Source organism: Maylandia zebra, linkage group LG5, assembly GCF_041146795.1.
Source record: "Maylandia zebra isolate NMK-2024a linkage group LG5, Mzebra_GT3a, whole genome shotgun sequence".
Lineage (NCBI taxonomy): Eukaryota > Metazoa > Chordata > Actinopteri > Cichliformes > Cichlidae > Maylandia > Maylandia zebra.
In genome coordinates, this window is record NC_135171.1 from 33,661,906 (window position 1) to 33,671,624 (window position 9,719).

Genomic DNA, 9,719 nt, shown 5'->3' on the forward strand with positions numbered 1-9,719 from the left:
TCCCTCTGATAATTAAATGTCTGTCAGCATAACTAAGACAAACAACTATGTTAATGAAGGCGTATCCTGCCGTGAGATAGAGCTGAAGTATTACACTGAATGAAATACAACACTTGAGCAGGATACAATGAAACAGTCATCATCACATTTTATTTTGGGCTTGTCTTTGTATGGATCCACACCCTTGTCAGCATAATGGCTTTGTGCTAATCTGTTGACATGACAGTGAATGCATTCACTGATGCTCTCCTCCTAGGAGAGAAACTTTTACATTTTAAGGTGTGATGAAGACTTCATCATGTTCTTTAACCTGCATAATAGTAGCATGCACAACAAAAATTAGGTTATAAAATCTTTCTCTTATCTAGTAGATTATTTTCATTTTCACAACAGCGTCTCAATCTGTCCAATGAACCCATTCAGTTATGTTTTGTTTTTTTTATCAATTTTGCTCCTTGGTCTTGGAAATTCCTTTCATATTTAATAGAGCCAAATCTTGCCTGATCAAAGAGGAAAAAACTAAAGAACATAATGAGAAAAAAAAAACTACACAGCCCTTTTCTCATGGGAGTGCAGTTTACTCTTTTTTTCCGCAGCTTAGATCTCAACAATAGACAATGATGAAAAGAAAGTCAGGAGGCAAAGAATGCAGCTGATTGTATCTTTAGAAGTCACCACTTCATTCTACTGACTGAATTAACCACACTGTATGCACTGCATCTCTTTCTAACCTCCTTTCTTCTGGCCAAATGAAACAAAACATTAACATATAACATGACATGTAAAGTTATGGTGGTAAAATTGATCAAAAGCTGCAAACAAAAAAATGTTTTTGCAAGAACAACAAGAAAACAACATTATTGTATTTACTCTGTTTTATAACATAAATAGCAAATAAGCAGCAATAATAAAGTACAATAAAATATTTACAAATTAGGTTTAAAATAATGCAAAAATCAAATATAATATTACAAAAGGCAATCCAAGTTTGATACTTTAACTATGTAAGCTCAGCAGGGTGGATTATCTGCCAAATGAACTGTGGCAACAATGAAAGTAAGTTGTCTTTCCCCGTCAACTCAGCGAGGCACAGTTTGATGGTACATCCTTGGGCCTTTTCATAAAGGTGAAATTCCATGTGAACTAGTGTAAAAAAACAGCAAAAAAACAAAACATTAAGTTGACCTTCATTCACAAAGTAATGCAAAAAAGGGAAATGATGCATCATTCTTTTTTAGGCTTCAATACAACACTAGCAATACTAATATTAACAACCTAAACTTACAGACAGAAAAATGGTTAAATATGTCTGGTGTATTTTGATGGTTTTATACAGATACCTGGGTGAGGCAGGCAATCTAAAGATTTTGGAAGTGTAATAACCCCGGCTTCTGGTCTTCTCTGGTGTCATATGAGCTATGGTGCCATTAAATAAGGAATTTGCATCAGAATTATGGAGTTATATTACTTTTATGTTAAAAAATTTATTAGTTTTATTGCATTCTTAATTGGCAATAAAAAGTGTTAGGTGTTAGTCAATTCAACATTGAGAAATTAATTACTTAACAAAATGACTCTGTCATTGAATGTATATATGAGATCAATGTAGCCTCAATGTCTGAACAGTTTAATGACTGAGCACTTTAAACCTAGATTCTTTCTAATGGCTAGTAGAGGAAGACTCTTGTCACCACAAAAGAAAACTCAGTTGTAAATAGAAAAGCTACCCTTTGGATCCCTTCATCTGTGACTTCAGTAAACACTTTCCTGATGAGTTTTTGGTCTTAATCACTTGTTTGTCAGGTAGGTTTTTTGTAACCTTACCATATAAAACACTATGAGGTGACTGTAAGATTTATACAGGCGATCCTAGTCGTCTTGGTTTGGACAACCATTCAGTAAACACAGTTGTTGTCAATCAAACAAATTCCCCAAAACAATAAACATGAATCAAACCTCTTTATTGCAAAAAAATGTGAACAATATTTATTGCTTTGTATGTCTATATAAGTATTCTACGTAAAAACAATCTCATCTGTTTTCCTGTCATAGGCCAGTTGTGCCAGGGGAGATAACATTGCTTTATGTTAATGCGATGTGATTTTGATACATTTTGATTGACAATGAGCCATATGACCCATATGAGCCATATCATATGCTGTGTCATCAGTTTATTAGTTATATCTGCTCTATGTTCATCATGTCAGATTTCAAAAAAAGACAGGTGAAGGTAAAAATGCTCAGGTTGTTGTGGTACTTCACAAACTAATGGAGATTAAAGGCAGCTAGGTCCATCTTTTATATGCATTCTGTGGGCATAAGCAGCAAAATATCTATCCATCCATTTGCTAAATTTATTATAACAAATGTTCTGATTCCTTATGGCTGTGACATACAAATCAGCAAAAAAACAAACAAAGAGATTTTGTTTTTTTGCTGATTTGTAGTTCACAGCTGTTTTTGTTAAAGGATTTCCTCCTGACTTCCCTCATTCCTCAGCAGTCCGGAAACACACACGCACATCTGAATTTCAAAGACTAAAATGTAGTGGATAGATTTAAACTGCTGCAGCATATTGACGATATATTACTGTACAAGTCCATATAGGTTCTGAAAATACAGCTCTAAATATTCAAAGGTCAAAAGAGCAGAGCACGCAAAGAGAAGTAGCAGAGGCATATAGAGTAAAATCAAATGTAAGCCATGCATGATGAAGTTAAGAGTAAAAAAAAATTGAACTTACCCTTTTCTTCTCATGTTAAACTTGTGCAACAGGGAAAAACCTATAATTACACCTGCAAAAAATAATTAAAGAAATTTTTTGTTTTTGTTCTCATTTCCACAACAAAATGCACTATATAAATTCCAAAAGAAACAATATACATTACCTAACAAAACCACAGCACCAATGACGACAGCAGCCACTGTTCCTGGAAAAAGACAAGCAAGGTTAAACGCACATGGAAAAAAATACAATAAATGTTTCTTATTAAAACTGGGGTTAAAAAACTCACCACTATCCGTGGCAGTATTTACATTCCCATCATGCATGCCTACAAAAGAAATATACAAAAAACAAACAACCACAGTTTTAGTATTCAGTTTAAACTGTTAGGGCAACAAGGATACATATACTGTAGCCAGATAGACAGATTTCACAATTTTCACATTTCATAATTTAGTGTTCTCAGGCAGAGAGCACAAGCACGAAAATGTTAAACTATGCAAGTTAAAGTCTAACTAAGTAAATTTAGTATTAAAAAATTAATGTGTTATATACACATGAATAATCTATGACCGACCTATCTCATGGCTTTATATTAGCTGTCAACTCATAATCAGTTACAAAGTATCAATATTGATGTTGTTCAAAGTCTTCGAGAACCTTTATATTCTTTCCACAAAGTAATGACATTCAGTGGTGTACAATATGCAATTTGGTAGTCAATGTAACGTAAAAACAGGCCAAAATATTAAAAAAGAAGGTTCAAATGCTTGAGTGCTTTATAAGACATCTCTCTACCTTGAAAGGATGATGATGTAGTTGACAGAATACCGGCAGAAGTAGCTTTTCCTCTGAAAACTTTTGAATAGCACAAATAGAATAATTCTCCCCAAGTTTCAACAAAGCTTCAAGAAATGTTTAAGTTTTCACTTTAAATTTTTAAGTATCAACAGGATAACAGTAGGTCTATATGAAAAGTCGTTTCTGAGATGCATGCAACATGCATATAATAAATTCATGCTCCTGTGATTAAACAGTATCAATTCAGAGTTTTTCTGTACCTTTTGGTAAAGTTGAGAGATTTGGTATTGAACTGGTTGTGACAGTTTGAGTTCTGTGAACTGTGGGTGCAGCAGAGGAATCTGAAAACGTGGATACTTTTGCGTCAGTTGTTGTCAAATCTGTTATGGCAACTAGCATGAGGAAGAGAAAAACTGCTTTTTAATGGAAGAGGTAAAACCACATAATTCATAATTATTCTCTATATTTCAATATATATAATTCTGTAAAACCACTGTTATCCATTATTTCTCTTTATATACCTTGTGATCGAGAAGTAGTAGCTGGCGCTCTTGTCACTTCTGTCAAATAGGAATAAAAACAGAAAACACTTTCCTTCATATCATGTCAAAGGAAAAAAAAAAGCACAGCAGCAGCAGCTGTTGCTCCTTGACATAGCTTCCCCGCCCCCAACAACTCTTGTGGGGAAAATTTACGCTTTAGTTAATACAATGTTAGGTTATTATTAGAATTAGCATGCCAGTTAGTAGGTAAACTACATGGATGGAGAACATTTATAAGAGGTAAATATTAAAAGCTGAAGATAATGGCAAATCGATACATTAAATATGGCATGGTTTGGAAGTGGTCAGCATAAAGAACATTCATAAAAACGACATTGAAGAATACAAAAACATCTGTATGATCCTAAAATAATGTAATATTCTCAAAACATTATGACCACCTCGACCTGCTTTGCATCATAACATTAAAAGTAACAAGTAAAACACACTGATGCATCAGCCTTACCATTGCATACAGGTTGATCAGGACTGTATTCACCAGTTTCATCGCATACAACAGTATCACTCCCTATGAGGGTGTATCCTTCATGACAGGTATAACGTATGGTATTGTTGTATTCTGGGTCATCTCCAGAATCCCATGAAGTATTGCCATTGGCTATTGCAGGTTTGTCACATGCTACAACTGAGAAACAGAAAAACCTCTTTACTCCAAAAAAAAAAATGATCACAAAGTAACACATTTTACTCCTCCTGGCATTAATAACTGACATTGAGGAAAAAAAGTAACAGAACAGAAGACTGGAGGAATGTTTCTGAATAAATGCTTGTCTTAGAAACATTAAGTAAGAGTTTTGACCAGTTCTATGACTGATAGCTAACAAATGAAGACATTTACTTTCGCAAGAAGCTCTGCCACTCCACCCTTGATCATAGCACTCTTTGTAGCTCGGCCCGCTAATCTGGTAACTGTAAAAAGACAGAGTGAAAACAAAGCTGCTTTGTTAATTTAAGGAAATGTTCATCCTTAACAGTAATAAAATTGCAATGCACTGAAAAAACATTTTTACAACTGACTCAATCACCGTTGTTAGAAGGAGAGCCAAGTTTCTAGCCAGTGAAACCACAAAGTAACATCTTATGACAACCAATCTATTTGTCTTTCATATGTATTTTGTTTTCTTTAGAAATATTTTCCATTAGCCAATGCATTCCATTGCACAGACATCAGTCATTTATCAGTACTTTATGCCAGACAACGTTTAGCACTACAGCATGAAGAAATGCAATGTTTGGAAATGAACATTAATATTTTAGTTATTTTTGTATGTCACTACTTCATGATTTTCATTTTTCTTTTTGGATTTTCTTATATTTTAACACAATGCTCAACCAGATAAGTATGAGAAGGTGAAACAGGTTTATACTTGCCCTTTTTCACAAGTTACTTTTACTAGAGCACCAAACAGAGTACCCTCACTTGTATCAAACTTCATATGTGGCTTTGGTGGAGGTTGACCACAGTCTTTCTCTGTAGCATAAAAAACAAACAACAGATATCACTACAGGTGTTTCAGGCTGTACATTAACTCACAAAATAACAGTAGTAGACAAGACTTACTCTTGCAGATGAGCTCTGACTCAGTCCATTGATCATTAATGCAAGTTATAAATTCAGAGCCGCTTTCTTTAATATATCCACTAGAACACTCTAACGTGACCATGATATTCTCTGGGAAAACATTCTTTAGAAGTGATTCATTGGTTAGGACAGTATTGTTCCCTCCCTCAGGTTTAGGACAGTCACCTGGAAGTAAAATAAAAAAAATGGTTTAAAATCAGTAGTCATGACAGTTAAACACTAAACATGAAAATTTGATTAAAATGATTAAAAATGTAAATACAAATTCAGCCAATATCATACATAACTTATAGGCTTTAGTGGAAGACATGAATGAAAATAATCTGCCGATCCTAATTCCTCATCAGAAATCGCTTTTTTAGTAAGGCAACTTTTATAAATAACCTAATGGAGAGGGATAATATAACTTCCTTCGGTGAAGTTTGTGTTAACATCCTTATTTTCAGTTAGTCACATTTTGTTATTTGTATAAAAACACTGAAAATATAGGTTCCTATTAGGGCTGGGCGATATGACCCAAAATTCATATCTCGATATTTTTTAGCTGGATGGCGATATAAGATATATATCTCGATTTTTCTTTTTAAAGCCATAAGTTAAGAACAAAAAGAGAGTTCTTAGTCACACTGTGTCCCAGATGTCACACGGGCACTTTTATTTACATACAGCGTAGATATTACTCAAAAATAAATTATCAGCATATATTAAATAATCATGGTCCATAAATAAAAGAAAATAATGTTGTTTTTGTGCATAACAAAAAGCTCACAATTGTGCAGTCAAAATGTAAACTAAAAGACGCTGAGCATAATAACAAAGAGACAGATTTCACAGCTGCTCCACGTCTCTGAACAGGTGCCATTTGTGGTCCTTATACACACACTGTACGTATCACTCCGCGAGGCTCCTCCTCTGTAGCCGTAATTCTCCGACAATCCATCAAGCGGTGCAGCTCCGTAGCTTAGCAAAGTCATATTAAAACATTTTTTGACAGATTGCTGAGCGCTGTGTACCACATAAAATCGGTTCGCGGTCAGTAAGCACAACCAGAATTCATACATAAGGCGCACTGTCGATTTTTGAGAAAAGGAAAGGATTTTAGGCCGTGCAGCCCCTCTGGGCTGCATGTCGTTAGCGTGGTTAGCTCGCTAACACGTTGACGCCATCCAGCCCCACGCACGGTAACTCGCTAACGGAGATTTTCCGCTTTCATCTTGTCATTGCCTGCAGGTGAAGCTATGGGGGAGTTGTGTTCAGTGCAGGAGAGGCGAGGCCGAGTAACGTTGCGTAGAGACAAAAGTGGACGAAAGAGAGGCAAACCTGCGGCTCCACAAGTATAATTATAACGTAACATAGATTATATCGATATAAACGATATTGTCACATCTTATATCTCGTATGAAAATATATCGATATTTTTAAAAAACTCGATATATCGCCCAGCCCTAGTTCCTATCATCATAATACAGAAAAAATCTATACCCTTAGTGATGAGATGCACTTAATTCTTAATACTAAGTTTTCCAATGAATATTTAAGAAAAAAAGAGATAATGTTGCCCCACAAAAATGTGTTTTCCTGCATGCTTTCTTTCTTGCACACACAGGAAGAGATTCCCTATATTTCCTAATATTTCCCAACACAGACACACAAAGGGGGAGAGTGTAAAGCCTAAAGCCAGGTGCTTGTTTACAAAAGTCTTTGGTCTTTGAAATGCAAATGCAGGTGTACAATGTATTTGATCATTCTATATCTATAACAGACAAAAGGTTAGACTGATATAAGTAAGCTTACATTCACAAGGTTTTGGAGCGGGTCTATTTTTTAAATTGAGAGAACCCCAAGAGGAAATGAAATTGATGTTAGAGTATGCAGCCAAGAACTAAAGCCTTATTCATTCATTCAGTGAAAACCTGCTTTGTTTTTTTTGGCATGCACAGATTGTAGAGATTGATTTTGGAATGTCTGAATGGCAAACAAAAAATAAACATAGAAACAGGAAAAGTTGCTACCAACATATCTACATAGATACAATCTGATTTTAAAAACAAATCTAATTAACCCTGGGATTTTTGTACTACAAAGGCGGTTTACTTCTTACTAAAGTATATCTTACCGCAATATAACTTATCCTCCAAACCTAACCTACCGCAGAGCGGGTTAGATTAGCGATCAGTAGATATGAAATCTGAGCCTACTGACTAATCAGTCATGACTTTTCCAGAGAAGATCCTCAGATTATCTCTGGAAAAAAGACTAATTTATTTTGTGTGTTTTGTAAAAAATATGAAAACAAGGCCACCTACATTACATCACATTTGTATGTACACTAAACCACATTGAAATTCTACTTTTAGATTTATTCTTTACTACCTCTCTCACGAGGCTGTAACAAACAACAAGAACTAAAACTTCCTTCTAAATATGAATTTAATCAAAAATTCATTATAATCCATGAGATTCTCCTGTGTCTTGATACAGGAGCTATATAGCTGATAAAGCTGTAATATTGATAAGTGTGTTAACGTATACAGTTAGAATTTTGGGTCACTTTCTTTTCTGGCTTCAAAAAGCCTAAACATATGTGGTTGGTGCATAGTAATGAAATTTATATCACAGGGGCCTTTTTGTTTGAAGAAATGTTGACTAATCTTGGCATTTGTAAATGGATACTTGCTGTTATATTATAAAGGGAATACTTAACCAAAATGACAAGAAAAAATGGTTCACTGTAGGTTCATTGTGCTGTGATGGTTGTATGTAGGTTTGTAATGTATGTGTGCTCGCAGAGGTCATTAGTTCATTGGAATAAAGCCACCTCCACACATGGCTCAATGTATGGTGCCTCAGTGTGTGCGTGCTTATATGTATCAACATGTGTAAGTATTTATGGCTATGGCTTTGTACTGGTATCTGGTCATGGAACTACACTCCATTCCCAGATCTAACTTGGGAATGTCTGGTTATTTAACACGTGATCACAGGGATCTCTGTTGCTACTGATGTTGTTTTTTTCTACAAAATAAGAAAACCAGTAACCACTTGTGACTAATTAAAAATACCAAGATTGATTTCAATTATATGTGCTTCAACTTAGTGTAAATCAGATATTTAGCAGGTGAAATAAACGTTAAACTTACTTTTGAGGGTATTAAGACGTCAAATATGTTGTTTGAACAACAAATTGTGGCTATTTTTTCTCTCTCTCAACAGACTAGGTAGTATGTTATCATATTATAATGCTGAACCAGGCATTCACCTGTCCCTCTTGGTAATGTAAGTGTTAATAAGTAACCATGGATTTCTTATTTCAGTAGGTCTTCCCACTGGAAATGTTAAGAGGTCATTAATAAATCTAAATCTAAAGTTGTGGATAAGTAAACCCTGGTAAACTGAACTAAACAAACAACTACTAAAAATATAAGAAAAAGAAAAACTTTCTACTTTTTGGTTGTCTTAGCTTAACTGACATCTTCGCTCAAAATATTATTTCTCACTTTCTAAATTTGTTTACTTCAAAATAATCGCAGGAGTGCGCTGTATGGTAGAATAGTAGGTATTTCTCATCATGACAAGTTATTTCAAATATTCGTGTCAGCTAGTGGTATTCAATGTGAAATGTATAAAACGGTATAACTGTAAATATCTCAACAGCTGCTGATCATTTCAGAGATATTCATAGAAGTTGGCGACTTTTCTTTTCCTCTTGCTCAGACAGTAAAAAAATGTAGCATGGCTCTCTTAGTTAGAGTTCTCCTGTGACTTGGTTGATAATTATTATCTCATTAAGCAGACTCCCCCGAGAATGGTGTTACTACTGACCTGCTGCGTTTACGACCAAGAGGTACATTAATAGCAGGGACTTGAGTCTTCGCTGTGTGTCCAATAGAGTTTCCATGTCGCAGAAGGACAAAAAAGATCCTGGTCCAACTCTGGAAAATCCTTACGTTAACCGCAACTTGTTCAGAGAGGCAAGAGAGAGACCTGAACCTTTCCTCAGACTGTCAACTCTTTACTCTCTGCTGTCTGCGAACGCGTCATGCTGTTT

General features: G+C 35.0%; 1 protein-coding gene across 5 annotated transcripts; it reads right to left on the reverse strand.

The window, feature by feature from the left end:
* Nucleotides 1–428: 428 nt before the first annotated feature.
* Nucleotides 429–9,633, reverse strand: im:7151449 (complement decay-accelerating factor). Of its 5 annotated transcripts, none has more exons than XM_012918161.4 (13): nt 9,494–9,633; nt 5,651–5,836; nt 5,461–5,560; nt 4,928–4,998; nt 4,535–4,714; nt 4,048–4,086; nt 3,787–3,867; nt 3,524–3,583; nt 3,015–3,053; nt 2,889–2,930; nt 2,744–2,795; nt 1,341–1,416; nt 429–1,143 (listed from the first exon to the last, which is right to left on the reverse strand). In XM_012918161.4, the coding sequence occupies exons 1-12, from the start codon at nt 9,567–9,569 to the stop codon at nt 1,359–1,361; spliced, it is 984 nt and encodes a 327-aa protein (XP_012773615.2). In that variant the 5' UTR covers nt 9,570–9,633; the 3' UTR covers nt 429–1,143; nt 1,341–1,358. The 5 variants fall into 5 exon arrangements, with proteins under 5 accessions (XP_012773615.2, XP_012773613.2, XP_076740365.1 ...); XM_012918159.4 differs by having other exon boundaries at nt 3,787–3,918; XM_076884250.1 differs by lacking the exon at nt 3,524–3,583.
* Between the last annotated feature and the right edge of the window lie 86 nt (nt 9,634–9,719).

Excerpts from the sequence above, each read along its gene's own strand:
- im:7151449 (XM_012918159.4), bottom strand. The coding sequence starts at position 9,569 with ATGGAAACTCTATTGGACACACAGCGAAGACTCAAGTCCCTGCTATTA. Across the intron at positions 4,087-4,534 it reads TGATCAACCTGTATGCAATG|AAGTGACAAGAGCGCCAGCT; the intron begins GTAAGGCTGATG and ends CCTATTTGACAG. Across the intron at positions 3,584-3,786 it reads TCTCTCAACTTTACCAAAAG|TTTTCAGAGGAAAAGCTACT; the intron begins GTACAGAAAAAC and ends GCTATTCAAAAG.